Source organism: Heterodontus francisci, chromosome 1, assembly GCF_036365525.1.
Source record: "Heterodontus francisci isolate sHetFra1 chromosome 1, sHetFra1.hap1, whole genome shotgun sequence".
Classification (NCBI taxonomy): domain Eukaryota; kingdom Metazoa; phylum Chordata; class Chondrichthyes; order Heterodontiformes; family Heterodontidae; genus Heterodontus; species Heterodontus francisci.
This window is the reverse complement of record NC_090371.1, coordinates 199,268,811-199,287,742: the sequence shown is the minus strand read 5'-3', so window position 1 is coordinate 199,287,742 and position 18,932 is coordinate 199,268,811. Positions and strand designations below refer to the sequence as shown.

Sequence of the window (18,932 nt, the reverse complement as noted above, 5' to 3'; positions counted from 1 at the left end):
GCAAACCAGCACCGTAAATTATTACCCTCTGGTCAAAAACCCACCCTGCAGCGGGCTGTCCAAACAATTTCCTGTGCATGTCTGAGCTGATGTACTGTAACTCCAATGTAAAGTCCTGGACCAGATCTCCATAGGATAGATGCAGAGAAGCTATTTCCTCTGGCATTGCAATCCAGAGCAAGGAGACACTATCTTCAATTGAGAGCTAAGCCATTCAGGAGTTAAATTAGGAAGCACCATTTCACTCAAAGGTAGTGGAAATGGGGAATTCTTTCTCCTTAGCGGCTGCAGATGTGGGTCAATTAAAATGATCAAGACTGACGTCGACAGATTTTTCCTAGGGAAGGGTATCAAGAGATAGGAAGAAAGGTTGGGTAGAGTTGAGGTGCAGATCAGCTGTGATTGAATTAAATGGTGTAATAGGCTTGAGGGTTGAGTGGCCTCCTCCTGTTCCAGTGTTCCATTTGATGCATTTATTGGAGGAAGGGATGTTTCTAGTGCGAAGTTATTCAATATGTTCCAATTGGAAAGACCAAAAATCATTTTTGATGTGGTCTTGTTCAAGTTCATAATTGGGCAGTTAATATTGTTGAACCATTTCCAGTAATTTTCCCCTGCTTATATTGCAGGACTTATTTCAGAGTACCTGTGGTAACACAAAAACAATTGTGGAGGTCTGATACTGTGTATGTGCTGGTCTAAAGTTGTGACCACGGCTTCAGCTTTCTGCTCTTCACCATTCCCTGATGTGGGATGAAGATCCACTCAGAGTAGCAATACATAAAGCACATTTTGCTCGTCTGTATGGGCCTAAGGCTAGAAAAAAATGGTAGTTCATGGTGATTTGCCTGTCAGCCAGAGGCTACTACTCTGTGGTGTGAATTTCCCTCATTCCTGTTGCTGCTATTGACATTGGGCCTGCCATCAGCAGAAGTACTTAATTGTAAGCTGTTTTTATATTGCTCTCATGCTGTGCAACTGCCAATATGTGGGTCCCAAATAGCCAGCGGCATCACCAAAGTAAACTTGTTGGATTTGCTGAGACCAACAGTCGGGAAAACACATTTTCCATGTTCCAGGATCCTGTAACACTAGCACAACAGTATAGCAATATAAAATTAAATATTAATGTAAAACATAATGGGAAAACCAACTGTGAGACAGAAGTTACTGGGTATTCTACAGTGATTTATTGCAGTGACTGGTTCACTGAACTTCTGGTACTGCCTGTTTTGCTAACATCGGGTTCATACAGGCCAGTAATATGTGCTTTACACATTATATAATGTCTCTATGCTGTTAAATGTGCACAGAATGGAAAGCGCTTTTGTTGCCCAGAAACTTTGATAGTGTATATAATTGAATGAAAAGTAAAATGTATTACTATATAGTATGTACTGTGCTTATTCATGTTTGAATTTGTTCCGAACGGTCCACTAGGTGGGGCATTTACACTCTGCTCATCTCAAACCGCAGAACTTCCTTCCACAGAGTTGAAGTCACAGGCTCTTCTGGTTTTAAGACAATATTGTGAAACTGAGTGGTTGGGAATAGGAGAAGGGAATCTTTGGTTTAAAAAAATAATGCCACGACCACAAGTATAGATTGAAAGTATGTAGAACAAAGATTTTTAGAGCAACAAATCCAAACTATTCTAATAACAAGTTGGGTTCAAGAGTCTTCACATTCAAGTTCACATTGTGCATGCCTGGGAGTATTTTATTTACTGCTAATACTTCAGGATGATCTTCTGTAAACATGTCATACATTATTGTACTGAGAGAGTCTTATTCCTGCAGCTCGCGCCAGAGACCAAAGCTATCATGCATTGGATCATGGATATTCCATTTGTTCTCTCAGCAAATCTTCATGGTGGCGACGTTGTAGCGAACTACCCATATGATGAGACTCGCACTGGTAAATACAAAAGAAAACTGATGACAAATTATGTTGCTGGGCATAAATGGAGCATAAAACAAAGAAAGTGATGTCAACCGGTCAGTCTCTCCTGAGGATTGACCCCCTTATGTCAAGTCTAAACCGGGACAGGGGGCAGCATACAGGCAGGGCAGTGGGATATTGGAAGGTACAGAAGAGGGAGTAAATAATGCCATGATGTCACCTGATGTTTGTACAGCACCACTTATCAAGCATGTTACAATGCCAACCTCTCGCTGTGGTCAAAATACCAAGTAAATTTTTTAGAACTTTGCAGTTCTGGTAACTTACCTTGCTTTGGATTTTCTGAGTATTATGTTTTTAGAAATAAAGTTTAAAAAAAAAATCAGTCTGATGGACATGTGGTAAAAGTAGTGTAATAGGGAATACTGAGCGAATTTACTTACCCGATGGCACCTTAGCCAGTGGTTTTAAAGAAACCTCAGACAATTAATGTTGGTGAATGAAATTGCTTAATGAAATTGACAAATATAATATTTTAAGATGCTTTTCTGGGCATTGTTCTTTTAAAAATGCCAAATTCAGATAAAGACAAATGGGAAGCTTTGGCTCTATGGTTGAAACCCATAGCACTACAAAATATTTGCTTTTCTTTTAAAATATAGAAATCATTGTTTTTTTTTCATTCTCGTTCCCTGATGTCAGACACACTCTGAAATCAAAGTCTAGTTCAGGCTTCACTGACAGATAGTTAGTTCTGCTATTAAACCAAATATTTGTCCTGCCATTGTGGTCAGGTGTCGAGGAAGTGGGAGAAGAAAAATCCTGAGAATCTGGTCACAGTACAGTCCAGTCCTAATAGTTCTATCAACATGGAGGTGATTGTAGTGAAAAATCATCATTGCAATAGCATGTTTTCAACAGACTGTAATATTGCTTAGAGATAAATGCTGAGATCAAAATGCTGCAAAGGAGAATACAGATAAATTACCAGGGACTGGCCAAGTGTAATAACTTAGCAAATGTACTTGCTAGCTCAAAGCTAGCAAGCAACATGCTACCTCAGAAAGGACCTATTCTTCCCTCCTATGGTATCTTTGAGAATAATAACAGTTTGATCTTGCACAACGTGCTAACCATAGCTAGATGGCATTAAGGATTAGAATAATTTACTTAAAACTTTTAATGTGTCAGCACAGTTAGCAATCAGTAATTTAGGATTTAGGACCTTTTTTATATTGTTAAATTGGAAATCAAATTTCAGTTCAGATTATTGGATTGTGTTAAACTGACTCCATGACCCAGAAACATGGCTGTGTGTTTCTCGGGGGCAGAACAACTCCCTAAGCCTCCAATATGGCGGGCAGGAAGAGCAGGCTCATTAAAAGCCAGATGTATGCAATCTGCCATATTGGTAAAGGCCAAAAAATCGGAATGCAGTGTTCACGCCTGAATCAGGTGTTCAACCTTTTGCATATGCAAACCAACTCACTGATGCATGTCAGAGTACAGTTTGATGGGTGCCAGGCACCTCTAGTACCTCATCCAAATACCATTTTTCATAGTGGGTAAAGTGTAAATTGGAACAAAGCAGGATTTATTTTTCAACATTGTGCACATACGCACATAATTGTATCTAGAGATATTTGCCCAGTCTAATTTTAGCTTAAATTTTATTTGACAGTTCAGAAGCAGTGGTGAATTGTGAAAAAGCAACTGTGTAGGAATTAGCAGTGGAATTTCCTAATTGGTCCAGATCTCATATCATGGACTGACGTAGGGTCTGGTGAAATCAGTGTTTTAATCATCTAATGTACACAACTGGACAACCTAATATGCAAATCCAGCATAATGTTTGTACAGAGAGCTAGGTTAAAGTGAATCAGCTAATTGAGGCTTGCTTACATGTCATCTTAAGTATTATGATCAGTGATCGTCATAAATTACATTTGCAATAAAACCATTCATGTTTACTTAAACAGATTACTTCAAAAGTGAATGCATGTTTTGGCAGGTTCTAACCATGAATACAGCGCGTGCCCAGATGACAAGATTTTTAAAAGCCTGGCTGAGGCTTATGCCTCTTTAAATCCAGTCATGTCTAACCCCAATAGACTACCATGCCGCGTGAACGATGATGACAGTAGCTTTACTGATGGAATAACCAATGGAGGAGCATGGTACAATGTTCCAGGCGGTAAGTAAAAATGTAACAATGAAGAACACAGTATTAGACAATGAAATCAAAATCTACCCTGTATAATAGCTACCTACTGTACATACAGTAAACTATAAGTTTTATTGCACTTTATTGCTTAACTTGTAGAGGAGCCAATAATTTGTTTCTAGTTATATATTATCTGCATTTAAAAAGAAAAAAATGCATTCATATACTAACTTTCAAGTCCTCAGGATACCCCAAAGGGTTCCGCAGCCAAGGAATTACTTTCAAATGTAGTGATTATTGTGATGTGGGTATATGGGGCAGCCAACTAACATATAAATCTACAAACTGTAAATGTGATCAATGGCAAGTTAATCTGCTTTGGTGGTGTTAGTTAAGGGATGAATGTAACTAGGCCACCAGGACTATGCTGTCTTCGTTGATCTTCATGTCACCTAATAAGGCTGATGAAGCCTCAGTTTATTGTTTCATCTGAAATATGATATCTCCGACAATATACCAATCTCTCTGTACTACAGTGTGCTGTCAGTCTATATTATATGCTAAAGTCCTGGGGCTGAATTGTCTCCACGGAGGCAGGAAAGAGTGGAGACTGGTGGGAAACTGAGTAAAGTCATGATTTTTTTAATTCTTCCATGAGATGTGGGCATTGCTGGCAAGGCCAGCATTTGTTGCCCATCCCTCATTGCCCTTGATAACTGAGTGGTTTGCTAGGCAATTTCAGAGGACAGTTAAGAGTCAAACACATCGCTGTGGGTCTGGAGCCACATATAGGTCAGACCAGGTAAGGACGGCAGATTTCCTTCTGTAAAGGACATTAGTAAATCAGATGGGTTTTTAAGACAATCGGTGATAGTATTACTGAGACTAACTTTCAATTCCAGATTTTTATTAAATACATTTATTAATTATTGAATTTAAATTCCATCAGCTGCCATGTTGGGATTTGTACCTCTGTCCCCAGGGCATTAGCCTGGGCCTCTGAATTAGGTTCAGTGATATTACCACTGTGTCGGGGATGAGCCCTTAATTGAAAAGGAGACTGGTTCCTTGTTCAGTTGGAGCTTGTAGGTTAGAAATAGAGATGGGTCAGATAGATTGTGGGACTGATTTAAACTCCACACACAACCATCACTGAGGCTGCTGTTTGTCCTAAGGGAGAGATCTGCTTATTTTGCCAAAGCTTTCCACAGTATCAGAGGGAAGCGAGATGTCACAGGAGAGCCAGAGTCCTGGCACCTGGGGCAGGGCTGCCCCTGACTTCACCGATGCTGACCCGGATGTAATGTTAGAGGCTGTGAGGGACAGGAGGGAGATCCTCTTTCCAGAGGGTGGCAGCAGGAGGCCGCCAACTGAAACTAAAGAGGCCTGGGTTCTGATAGTTGCTGCAGACAGCAGCAGAAGTGGGACCAGAAGAAACTGAATTCAGTGCCGTTACCGGTTCAACAAACTGATATGTTCTGGTACGGTGAGTGCAACAACTAACACTCTGGTCAGGTCTCAGGGCTTGCACCCTCCAGCAGACACACCAACTGAGGAGCCTCAGGGTGCATGCTGCTCCTGAACATTGGAGAGATGGGTGCCCAGGGCACTTACTGACCCCTCAGAATGGCTCTCAGCCATGGTGGTGCTGAAGACCTGTCACCACTAAGGCATGCAGTTCCTAATGGATAGGGGCAGATGACATCGGTCACAGAGGCCAATATGCTTTATCGCTCTCTCTTGTCCTTGCAGGAGAAATAAGCACACAATGTCTAGGAGAGGGTCCAGACGGGGGGAGGGGTGCTGTTCTTCTACCGCATCATCCCAGTGGAGCAGGCAGTGATGGAGATAACCAGGATAGTGGAAGAGGGGGCCGTCAGGCTTGGCAAAACGGGAGCTCATGGTGGACCTGGTGATTCCAGAAGGCAATGTGCTCATTATGGAGCTGCTATGAACACTGACTAACATTGGGTAGCCTCAGCACTGCAGAGATTTTCATTATCCAAGCAGGGAGAACACTGCGTCACATGGAGCATTGAGTGAGTCACTGGAGTGTGTTCCTACGGTCTGTCTATTGTTTTTTTCCTCTCTTTGCACTGTATAAATGACGACACTTTAAGGCACACATCCGGCACTCCTTTTATTGCTGCCGTGACAGGAAAAGTGTTATGAGGGAGTGAAAGAGATGACTGGATTCTCCACACTGAGGGTGGAGCCTCTGACAGATATGTTTCCTTCATTGGCTATAAGTGATTAGATGTTCCAGGCTGTATCTTCCAAGCATGTGTTAGTGCAGGCATCTCAGACTCCATTCTATGCTGTGGCCCTCAACTGGGGCAGAGGGATTCAGGCGAAATGCTCCTGAACCAGATCATCCCTGATATTCATGGTATCCTGACAACAGCCTGAGCTGTGCCCGGCACCTCTTTATGCAGCCAGGATACCTGTCTGTTCAGCGTCATTTTCTCCGCCTCCACTTCCTCCTCATCTCACACCTGCTCCTGCTCTTCCCCCGATGGGTTTCTCCTTCCAGGGCCTCATAGTCCTCATGGCCCATACTTCTCTGGAGGGCCATGTTATGGAGAATACAACAGACCACCATAGTACAACAACAACTTATATTTATATAGCACCTTTTAATATAATAAAACGTCCCAAATCACTTCACAGGAGCATTATAAAACAAAATGACACCGAGCCACATAAGGAGATATTGGGTCCCATGGCTGAGAACCTGCTCAAAGAGGTATGTTTTAAGGAGTGTCTTAAAGGAGGAAAGCGAGGTAGAAAGGAGTAAGGAGGGTATTCCAGAGCTTGGGGCCTAGGCAACTGAAAGTCCGGCCACCTATGGTGGAGCAATTAAAATCGGAGATGCTAAAGAGGCCAGAATTAGAGGAGCACAGATATCTCAGAGGATTGTGGGGCTGGAGGAGACTACAGAAATAGGGAGGGATGAGGCCGTGGAGGGATTTGAAATCAAGGATGAGATTTTAAAATCAAGACATTGCTTGACCAGGAGCCAATGTAGGTCAGTGAGCACAGGGGTAATCGGGGAACAGGACTTGGTGCGAGTTAAGGCATGGGTGGCAGAGTTTTGATTGACCTCAAGTTTACAGAGGGTAGAATGTGGGAGATCATTCAGGATTGTATTGGATGAAGGCATGAATGAGGCTTTCAACAGCCGATGAGCTGAGACAGGGGCGAAGTCAGGTGATGTTATGGCGGTGGGAATAGGCAGTCTTAGTGATGGCACTAATGTGAGGTTAGAAGCTCAACTCTGGGTCAAATGTGACACCAAGTTTGTGAACAGTGGCTTAATCTCAGACTGTTGCCGGAGAGAGGGATGAAGTCGGTAGCTACGGAATGGAGTTTGGAGCAGTGACTGAAAATGATGGCTTCAGTCTTCCCAATATTTAATTGGAGGGAATTTCTGCTCATCCAGTACTGGATGTTGGATAAGCAGTCTGATAATATAGCAAAAGTGGTGGAGTTGAGAGAGGACCGAGACCCTTGCAGGAGGGTATTGGAGGGAATCACCCACTCTTAGCAACAGAATGGCATCTTCAGAAGCCCAATGGCCTGCTTGATGATTGTCCTAGTGAGCAGCTGGCATTGGTTGCATCACCTCTGTGCCTCTGACTTGGGCTCCTGCAGGGGGTCTATAGCCGACTCTTCAAGGCATATCCCTTGTCACCTAGGATTTGTCCATGGACTTTAAGGGTTGGAGTGAAGGTGTGAGGCAGCCTGGACAGCCGGAGGATGAAGGAATCATGGCAGCTGCCAGGCAAGCGAGTGCACACATGGAGGAAGCTCTTGTTGTGGTCACAGACCATTTGAATTTTGAGGGAGTGAAAGCCTGTTGATAAATCTGATTGCGTGGTTGCTGAGTACCTTGATGGCCACATGGGTGTAATCGATGATGCTCTGCACCTGGGGGAATCCAGCAATGGCACTGAAACCCACTGCCCTCTATACCTGCGAGGCTGTGTCTGTTGTGAAATGAATGTACTGTCCAGCTTTAACAAAGAGGGCACCAGTCAGCAGTGTTATGACCGAGGTGGGAGGAGTGCACTGTTTATTCTAGTTCCACTTCTCCACAGGTCACAACATATATTTAAATTGTTCCCACTTACCGATACAGTCAATCATAGACTCTATTTTTGGCCCAGAATAAAACGCACCAACCAGGTTTCTTTAATAAACAACAAAATTATCAGTTTATTATAAAGCAAGTATAAACCAAAAATGAAGCAAAGCATAAGCACACATATATAAGTTCCCCTTTTACCTTAGCCACACACACACACATACAGCAGTTAACCAGAAAAATAAAGGGATTTTCATTTTAGAGCTCTATTACAAAAAAACCCAGAGAAAATAAAAACACTTGGGCTAAATACTTGCTGATTCTTGAAGAAAGAGAAGATATGGAATGATGTCCTTTGTTTTGGTTTGGCATCCCAAATGTGTATGGATGGCTGTTACTGGGATCTTCCTAGAACAGTTCTTTTCAAGCGACATTGAAGATCAGTTTGGGTAGGCTTTCCAGGAAATGCAACAACAGAGGTTTCAGACAGGCCTTACAGCAGCAATGTGGCAATAGTTTCAGTCTGCTTCTTACACTTGCTTCTCAGCTTATTGAGAGATGGAAAACCAGCAGGCTTTTTCAAACTGCTGCAACAGACTGAGTTGGGTGGTTTGTTGTTGTTGGCAAGTTTTCTCCAACTGTCTTTTTAAACCATTGTCCATATCCCAACTCATTGTCCAAAGCGAAACCATAAACAATGTCACAAGAGACAAGCCTGCTGATCTCTATAAATCTTGACCTGTAACTTCTCTGTAAACATCTTCCCCAAGTCAAAAACAACCCCTGCTGGGTAATTATTTGAAGACAGGTGCCTTCCAGTAATTATTTACAGCCCAGACCTCTGTGACCCTGGTAAAAACCCATCAGTTTTTCCAAAATAAACCAATGTCCAGCTCTAAGATACATGAGTCCTCAAAAACAACATAAAAAATATAGAAGCACTGCAGCAGTGAGATGCAGTGGTGTGCAGCCATTTTTGAAATGCCGCTAATGTCTGCAGCTGATCTTTGAAAGGAGCCAGAAGTGAAGAAGTTCAGGCCACAGTGACTTTGGCCACTGGCAGAGCGTGGCGACCAGTGCTGTGAGGTGTGAGGTCTTCGGCGACAAGGTCACAGATGTCTGTGACCATCTGCCTGGAGAGTTGCATTCTTCTGAGGCACGGGGTCACAGGTAGCTCCATCTTCAGCAGTCGATTCTGTGTTGAGGATTTGGCCTCCATTGCCTTCCTGCCCCCTTTCCTCTCCCATGCTGTCCTGGTGCTTGGGGCTCTGCCCTTCGTGTGGAGGGTATTGCCCCTCCTTGCCACTGGTTCCGCAATCTGAGAGTCGTGCCCCCATTGCCAGTTGCAGCTTTCCTTGTGGTCAGATGGTCATTCTATCGTGATTGGCAGCCTTACCCCCTTCTCTTCTGCCCCCACTTTGCCCAGAAGGGGGGCTGATGACCTATTTCAATGCCTGACCACTGATTTCCCACCCTCCCCACCACCTGCGCAGCACCAAGGGCACCTCTTTCCCAAAGACAGAGTCCCCTTCTGCACCACTGGCCCTCTTATGAGGCCAGGGTAATTTCCTAGAGTGGTTATGACTGGCTTCCAACTCTGTATCCACCTCCCTTTAGCTGATCAGACCCGAACAGCGCATGCAACCTGTGAACCCGCATGAAAATTTCAATCTCCGCTTTAATGAGCTCATTATGAGCTGTTTAATAACTTTAATTGGCCTTAATTAGGCAGCAATGGGATTGCTGTCCTGCCCACCACCCATGGTAATCAGAGTATGGCTAGGCATGACGAATTGCAATATTTACTCTTCTTTGCATATGCTTATCACAGTTTCTTGCAATTGCAAAGTTTGTGACTGGTACTGAAGCATTCCACACACCCTGTCTGTCAGCCATTTATTCTGAGCTTTAAGAATAAACCCTCACAAAGGTTCTAACTTAAAAGGTTTACTTTTAAGAAAATAAAGGTTAAATGGGCAATGAGTGTTTTAATTACAGTGATGATAATGGAAATGCTCCATAGCATGCTTTTATATGTATAGAGAAATGCCAGTCTACTTGCATAAAACTTGTGATTTAGCAGGTTAAAAAATTGACCGTATTATTAGACTATGAAATAATGTTCTATGTGGTGGGTCAGCATAGGCAAAAAATGTCTAGCCAGATAGTCAAGGTAGGCACAGTGGCTTTCTGCCCAATTTCCTCCATTTTTCAGGAAATGTTACAAAATTGTGTGATAAATAAATGGAAGTGTGAGTTCTGGATTTTTTTTAACACAAGGGAGGATGAAGACAGAGATTATACACTACCAAGATCACTTCTGAACGTGTAGGATTATACGTTGGAGTGCTGTGTGAACCTAGTTTATGAAGCTCTTTAATTGTGACCTCAGTTGTACTGTGCATTATTTCTCAAACAGTGGGAGATGAAATTGAGTGGTAAATAAAAGCCCTTAACCATACAGTTTACTTTTGGACTGAGTGGATTAACAAGGAAAACAAAATGACAGACTGAACAAATCAGAATAGCAAAGTTTAATTTCTTTCATTTGAAGTTGAAATCCCATTGGGCATAATTTTGCAACTCACTAGAGCACCCTGTGTAGAGCAAGGATTAGTGGAATATATCAGCTTGGGCTGTTAAGTGGAAAGTGACATTAGTGCCACACTAGTGTCAGGGAATGACCAGCTCCAATAAGAGAGAATCCAACCATCTCCCCTGGACATTCAATGGCATTACCATCACTGAATCCCCCACCATCAACATGCTGGGGGTTACCATTGACCAGAAACTTAACTAGACCAGCCACAGAAATACTGTGGCTACAAGAGCAGGTCAGAGACTGGTAATTCTGTGGTGAATAACTCATCCCTGATTCCCCAAAGCCTGTCCACCATCTACAAGGCACAAATCAGAAGTGTGATGGAACACTCTCCACTTGACTGTATGAGTTCAGCTCCAACAGCACTCAAGAAACTCAACACCATCCAAGACAAAACAACCTGCTTGATCAGCACCCCATCTACCAACTTAAACATTCACACCCTCCACCACCGATGCACAGTAGCAGCATTGTGTGCCATCACCAAGGCTGCTTCGACAGCACCTCCCAAATCCATGACCTCTACCGCCTAGAAGGACAAGGGCAGTAGATGCATGGGAACGCCACCACCTGCAAGTTCCCCTCCAAGTCACACACCATCCTGACAGAACTAATTTGCTGTTCCTTCGCTGTTGCTGGGTCAAAATCCTGGAAGTCACTCCCTAAACGCTCTATGCGTATACCTACACCGCGTGGACTGCTGTGGCTCAAGAAGGTGGCTCACCACTATCTTCTCGAGGGCAATTAGGAATGGCAGGCTTTGCTAGCAATGCCCACATCCCAAGAATGATTCATAAAAAATACACTGATTGGACTGTGATAATTAATTTCCTGTTAAAGTATTGGAGGCAAAATCCTTGGAGATACTTAAGAATGGGCATTCTTGTTCCTGTCTGGGGAAAACTACCTCTCTGTACTGCTTTTTCGTGTCGGTGCCTGACTGAACTGGGTAATGTGGATACCCAGAGCACAAACACACATGACTGATTTCCCCTGTTTACTTTACAGGACCAGAAGGCCTTACTCCGAAATGTTACTGATTTGGAACACACTCCGGGCTACTTCCAGTTGTTGTAGAATTGTGTAGAAATGTAATACTTTCTTAGGTGGGTGTGTCACCATTGGACAGCAATCAACGTTTCAGTCCTACTTGTGTAGCACCTGACTAATATGATACAATATTCGATTAACTTTGATGTCTGAAACAGAAGACTGTATCACCTTTATAAACACTAGCTTTGCTTTTAGCACTATTGCATGTTGCATGTTACTCCACCAGGCTAATCACTGCCAGCCATATCAAACCTGTTCCAAGTTTACTTCTGGGGGAAGAATGATGGAAAGAATTACCTTCATTGGAAAATGATGCTCTTTGTACAAGTTTATTATGATGCATTGCATTGCTAGAAGTATTTTTGAAGTATAACAGTATTGTAATTGAGAGCTGCTGACAATTTTTCAATGCATTGACAATTGAGAACTATTCAACTAGGTTTTTCACAATTGAAGTTTTTTGAGAAGGGGATCCAGCAACATAAAATAGTGCAATAATAGGTGGTTTGTAGAACTAATCAATGCATCAGTCACCAAATACATCTATGTCTGTGATTACAGACCTAATGCTTGTGATTAGGGACTTTTGTAGGCATTTTAGGAGGAAGCAACAAGATGCTGACAAGACTGGATGAGGGTGAATGGACTGAAAGCAACTACAGCATTGTCTGAGTTACTATTTAGAATTTATTTAAGCATAGTAACATTATCAGATTTGTGGCACAGAAGGAGGCCATTTGCTCTGTTGTGTCTGTGCCAACCAAAAAATATCTATCCAGCCTAATCCCACTTTCCAGCTCTTGGGCTGTAGCCCTGTATGTTACGGCACTTCAAGTGCATAGCCAAGTATTTTTTAAATGTGATGAAGGTTTCTGCCTCTAAGACCCTTTTGGGCTGTGAGTTCCAGATCCCACCACCCTCTGGGTGAAAACATTTCTCCCCAACAAGTGGCCATCAGGCACATGGATAACCTGTTAACCTATTTTGTGGGGTGGTCGGCACAAAACTTTTTCAGCGTTGTTTTAAGGGTTTGGCTGCTCCTCTCCACCAATCCTGATGATTGTGGGTGTTGTGCGATGTGCAGTTGATGGGTGATTTTCATAAACCTTTGGAGTTCTGAGAAAGGTCATCTGGTGAAGTGTGACCCCTGCTTGCTGTCGACCTGGATTGGCATTCCCCACCTGCAGACCACCTGACACCATAGTAGTTTTGCAGCTGAGAGGGTCGTGTTCATCTTACAGGGGAAGGTCTCAGTCCATTTTGTAAATTTTGTCTATTAGGACCAGACAGTACTTGTAGCTTGAGGGTGCCATGGTGAGAGGGCCTGTAAAATCCATCTGGGTATGTGTCAAAGGCCCATCGGTTGAGGGGTGGGTGTTGTTGTAATAGTGTCCAATGGGAATTGTTGCCTGGGTTCTGTTGACCTCAAAATCCACTTCACAAGCCAGCTGCCAGGCCATGGTGGAGAGCTTCTCCGGGGTGGCCTTCGGTGAATAGTGACCCCCCCCCACCCCACCACCATGGGGTGAAAATACAACAATTCAAATAATTTGTCTCCCAAAGCTGGGGGGACACAGGCAACGCAGAGCCAGGGGCACCATCACATATGAGGTTGAGGGTTGGAATACCAGTTGAATCCAGGTAGAGTGACATACATTGGGTCCAGGGGATTGGAGCTGGCAGGGGCTGGCCCTCCTGGTGCCATGCAGTGTCAATGGAATAGGGGTCATATGTGGCCTGCAAGGAGGCCAGATCACTGATGGGGCTTACGGACGATATGGGTAGTAGGTCACATTCCTGTGGTTTTATCTACATCGGGCCTTCCATGGCAGCCTGTTTCGTGGCCTTGGCTGCTATCGAATTATCCTTGGCAAGTGATTCTGCGGCACGGGATTGTGCTCCAACTTTGCCTACATAAATGGGCCCCATACGCTCTCGGAATACCGCATCGAGGATTCGAAATAAGCTGACATGAAGCAAGGGTTTACACTCATTCGTGCAAAGGTTATTTATGCTGAGGCAGCAAAGTATTCTGTTTGGGGGTGACTTCCAGACTAATTGAACCATTTAGTAGCTGGTTCTCTCCAAAGTTTCCTCTCAGGATAGCTGGTGCTCATCCACACACGCTTTAATCTGGTAAAGCATCAGTTCCATCCTCCAATGGCTTAGTCGTGCTGATGATACTAGTGTATCCCCTGGTCAAAGCAGCAGATTTAGAGCAGTATGTGAGCTGTACAGTATCACCCTTTTGAAACCCATGATGTTGGTGAAATGTTTGATAGCTCAGAATGTGGCTAAGAAACGCCTCTAGCAGGCAGAGTAGGTCAGTTCAGCCCCCTTCAGGATTCTGGAAGCATATGCAATAGGATGTAGTCTCCCCTGGTTCTCTTGGCAGAGGACGGCAGCCAAATTTTTCTCCATGGCCTCCGCTTTCACACGGAAGGCCTCGTCAGGGTTATGCGAGCTAAGACATGTTTTTTTCAGCTGTGTTACAGCTTCTGTGCACTCTTCAGTCCAACCAGGTCGAGCCTGGGCATCGCTGCCTTTAAGTAGTTCGTACAGTGGTGCCGCAGTTTCTGTAAATCAAGGAATGAAGGTCTGTTGATACCCCACCAGCCTGAGGAAAGAACGCAGGGCAGTCTTTGAGTTGGGAAGGGGCAGGTGCTGAATGGTGTCGACCTTATGCAGATCGGGGCAGATGCCGGATGAACCTCTGGCTATACATTTGTGGAAAATAGTGGGGCCGTTTGAAACCCTTGTGGCAAACATGTCCATGTGTTGAGCCCCAACTATATCTAGTAGCAAGGGGAGGGATCCCTATAGAGATGTTTGAGTTGAATTGTCGAATCCTAATGGAGCTTGGGCTACGCCCTTTGTGGGGGTGGGGTGAGGATCATGGATGATGGTGGCAGAGGAGCTAGACGCAACTAACATAAATTGTTTACTGCCTCCCGTATCAACAGTGTGGCCTATTGGTCTCGCGCTGCCATTGTATCAGAGAGAGGAGAACACCTCCTCCTGAGAGGCCTGCAAAAGTCAATGGGGGTCCTGAGTTACCTGCCTGGTGGACTGATGCAGTCGGGCTACCGGCTGAACCCTGTTAACTAACTTGCATGGCCTCTATCGCTGCCTCTATCCTCCCTAACCGCTGTTGAACAGAGTCAGGACTTGCTAGTCTTGGTTGGGGGGTGGCGGGCGGGGGGAGTGGGCCTCACTATTACTGTCAGCCTTCCCCTACAATGTGTCTATTTCAGCAGTCATGGGTGTAATGGCCTCGGCGGTAGCAATTAAAGCAGCTCATCTGGGTATTCCTTCTCAGCACCGAGTTTCTGGGTGGCCCAGATCTCTGGCTCGGCAATAGGCCTTTGGCTACTACCTTAGCCTTAGTGGGTTCTTGGCGAACTTTACCACAGATCTGCTCCCAGACCATGCAGGAATACGTGCGCAACTCTTCCCAGGGTGTTTGCTTTGATGTTGTAAACGCCCAGCACACTATGCACTAATGGCTGGAGAACACTCAATAAGAGCCTCTTGAACTTCGGGGAATCAAAATGGTAACCCTCACCCTCCTTTGTGTACCGGTAACTCTCATGGAGCCTTTCTGCGAACACACATGGGTTTTTGGTGGGGTTCTGCTTAATGTTAACTATGACTTGGTGAAAGTCAATGTTGTCTTCACCTAATGCTTTCCACAGGCCTGCCTTTATCTCCCTTAGGTGCCTTTGATCAGAATTTTCTGATCTAATTCTCGTTTTAACTCTAGGGAGCAGGCGGCCAGAAGGACCTGTTTAAGTCATCCTTCTCTAATTCTGGGTGGGTGACTTTAAAAATCTTTCACTTTGAAGAAAAGGGGGCCGGTGTTCATATCCACCTTCGCCCCAGCTCCTCCTCTAGAACCTGTACCTCACCCGGGGTAAAAGGCTTATGTGTGGTTGTGGCGGTGGCCTCTCCCTTGTCCTCGGTGGTTGTGGATGGTTGTTCGCTATCCCTTTTAGACTTGGGCTTAGGCTGTTTCTCGGATCTGCCTCGGGTGACAACACACATTAGCATTGCCTCGACTCCCTCCCCCTCTTCGTATAGAGGTGAGGCAGAGGGGGTAAGCTCCTCTGACATCCAGGGTCACGCGCTCTGGTTTCGGAGAAAGCAGCCACCACTGCCCGCTGTTGGCCGATTTGTGTCTGAAGCTGTCAGATTTTTGCTAAACACAGGGCATGGTCTACTTCAGGGGAGGCAGACCTCTGGCACTAGTTCAATTCCCTCAAAGTCCCACTCTCATCTTCTAACTGCCCACTTAGTCTGGTATTCCCCGTCTGTAACTTGATATTTGTTCCTGCGTTTGCTTTAATTTTTTCTGCATGTGACGTATCCCATGGTGCACTTCCTGCTCCCAGTGTAACTGTGCAGGATGGTAATATTCTGCCAACTTCTGCATTCCTATTGTACCTTATCCACTTGCTCTCTTAGATCCTTTTTTTTCTATTTAACTGTGAGGCGTGTAACTGTGCCCCACGGGCCGATTTATCCCTGCCTTTTTTAAACTTAAGTTTTCGTTTCCGAACCCCCTCAGAAAGCCCACCGCGAATGCACTCGTAATCGCATTCCTTTAAAAATTCTCAGGTTATCTTTCACCCCATGCGTGCCTGTTTTCTCTGCCAGGCAACTGTTCCCTTTTTGCACTTTTTTTTATTCATTCATGGGATGCGGGCGTCGCTGCCTAGGCCAGTATTTCTTGCACATCCCTAATTGAGAAGGTGGTGGTGAGCTGCCTTCTTGAACCGCTGCAGTCCTTTGGGTGTACGTACTCCAACAGTGCTGTTGGGAAGGGAGTTCCAGCATTTTGACCCAGCGACAGTGAAGGAATGGTGATATAGTTCCAGGTCAGGATGGTGTGTGGCTTGGAGGGGAACTCGCAGGTGGTGATGTTCCCATGCATCTGCTGCCCTTGTCCTTCTAGGTGGCAGAGATCGCGGGTTTGGAAGGTGCTGTCGAAGGAGCCCTGGTGAGTTCCTACAGTGCATCTTGTAGAGGGTACACACTGCTGCCACTGTGCGTCGGTGGTGAATGTTGAAGGTGGTAGATGGGATACCAATCAAGCGGGCTGTTTTGTCCTGGATGGTGTCAAGCTTCTTGAGTGTTGTTGGAGCTGCACCCATCCAGGCAAGTGAAGAGTTTCCATCACACTCCTGACTTGTGCCTTGTAGATGATGGACAGCATTGGGGAGACAGGAAGTGAGTTACTTGCCACAGAATTCCCAGTCTCTGACCTGTTGCTATAGCCACAGTATTTATGTGGCTGGTCCAGTTCAGTTTCTGGTCAATGGTAACCCCTAGGATGTTGATAGTGGGGGATTCAGCGATGGTAATGTCATTGAACATCAAGGGGAGATGGTTGGATTCTCTCTTGTTTGAGATGGTCATTGCCTGGCATTGTGTGGCGCGAATGTTACTTGCCACTTACCAACCCACTTTTGGCTTTGTTTAACCGAAACCCTCCTAACATTTTTTACCTCTCTTAACAATGAACACGCGCGTTTAACTAAACTGTTGCTCCTCACAACCCAAGCATATGATCCCAACCGCTGTGAATCTCACTTCTGACACTACTGTAAGATGTGGACCGGGAGTCACAGATTACCTAGAGAAGGGGGTGGGGATCATATGTAGTTTTAAGCCACTTTATTAAGAAGCAACAGTTCAGATACAATACATGAAATTAAATATACAGAAAAGGCATACGATCTGTCACAAGTGGTGAGTACTGATCCAGGTCAGGCAGTACGGCTGGCATACGGACCAGCTCTTCTTCTTCTTTCTCTTTTCTTCTCGGTACTTCACATCTTCATGACTTCTCAAATTACCCAAGAGTGTTACCATGAATTTACACTAAGGAGTTCCTCTCCGCCATCTAACTGCATTGAGGTCTCTTACGTTATACCCTTTCTCAGGGCCGGACGGGGATGGATTATTGACTAGGCCTTTTGCTGCATAAAAATTTACTTTATTATGAAATACCCTATAAAACATTGAGTTCTTTGTCTAAACCTTGAGTTGGAAAGCCCGTCTTTAATGTCATTCACCTGCCATTAGCTTCTTGAGCATTCGCACATACTTTCTGCCCGTGATCAATAAGGCTGTTACCTCATCCTTTTCTTATCTCATCTCAAGCTATTCACCCTGACCAGTTCCATCCTCCCCAGTAATATTCCATCTCTGGTTGTCAAACTAACTCCTAAAAGTTTCATTATCCATAGCTGTCCCATCACCATTTATTTATGCCCAAAACTGTTCATGAGGCCTGCTACCGAGCTGTTCATAAATGGCTATTCAGCCCACTGTCCTTGTTTATCATCAAACAGTTGAACCATGGTGATTGACTAAAGTAATTCCTATCCTGCTGCTATTCCTACATACCAATTAACTTTTACATTTCATCAGGCATCCTAATTAAGGAAGGTTAAATGAGAAGCCTAGCACAGCCATGTAGAATAGCTACCTATTTATGGGTCGAGGACAGAATCAATTTGGCTAGAGCTAAGGAACAAAAAAATTGCGGTGTTGTCTATAGGCCAGCAGCTAGTGGGAAGGTCGTGGAGGAACAAATTTGCAAGGAATTTACAGAGAGGTGCAAAAATTATAGGGTAGTAATAATGAGGGACTTTAATTATCCAAAGATAGATTGAGATAATAGTGTGAGGGGCAAGAGTTCCTAAAATGTGTTTAGGAAAATTTTCTACAACAGTATGTTGCTAGTCCAACAAGAAAGGAGGCATTGCTAGACCTGGTTCTTGGGAATTAGGTGGGCCAAGTGGATCAAGTATCAGTAGGAGTGCATTTAGGGGATAGTGATCATTGTATCATAAGGTTTAGGCTAACTATGGAAAAGGACAAAGAGCAGTCCAGGATAAGAATGAATAACTGGGGGAAGGCCAACTTCAATGGGGTAAGAATGGAGCTGGGGTGAATAAATTGGAGTCAAAAGCTGGCAGGAAAACCGGCAGATGAACAATGGGCTACCTTCAAAGAAGAGAACGTTTGGGCACAGTCAAGGTATGTTCCCTTGAAGGGGAAAAGTAGGGCAAACAAATCCAGAGCTCCCTGGATGACAAAAGAGGTAGCGATTAAGA

General features: G+C 44.5%; 1 protein-coding gene across 1 annotated transcript in view; it reads left to right on the top strand.

Moving 5' to 3' along the window:
* cpe (carboxypeptidase E) overlaps positions 1–18,932 on the top strand; it is a 176,762-nt gene that overhangs the window by 136,326 nt on the left and 21,504 nt on the right. Inside the window, exons 4-5 of the mRNA XM_068019572.1 lie at positions 1,800–1,917; positions 3,914–4,096. Coding sequence (XP_067875673.1) covers positions 1,800–1,917; positions 3,914–4,096 — 301 coding nt within the window. The remainder of the gene's footprint in view (positions 1–1,799; positions 1,918–3,913; positions 4,097–18,932) is intronic.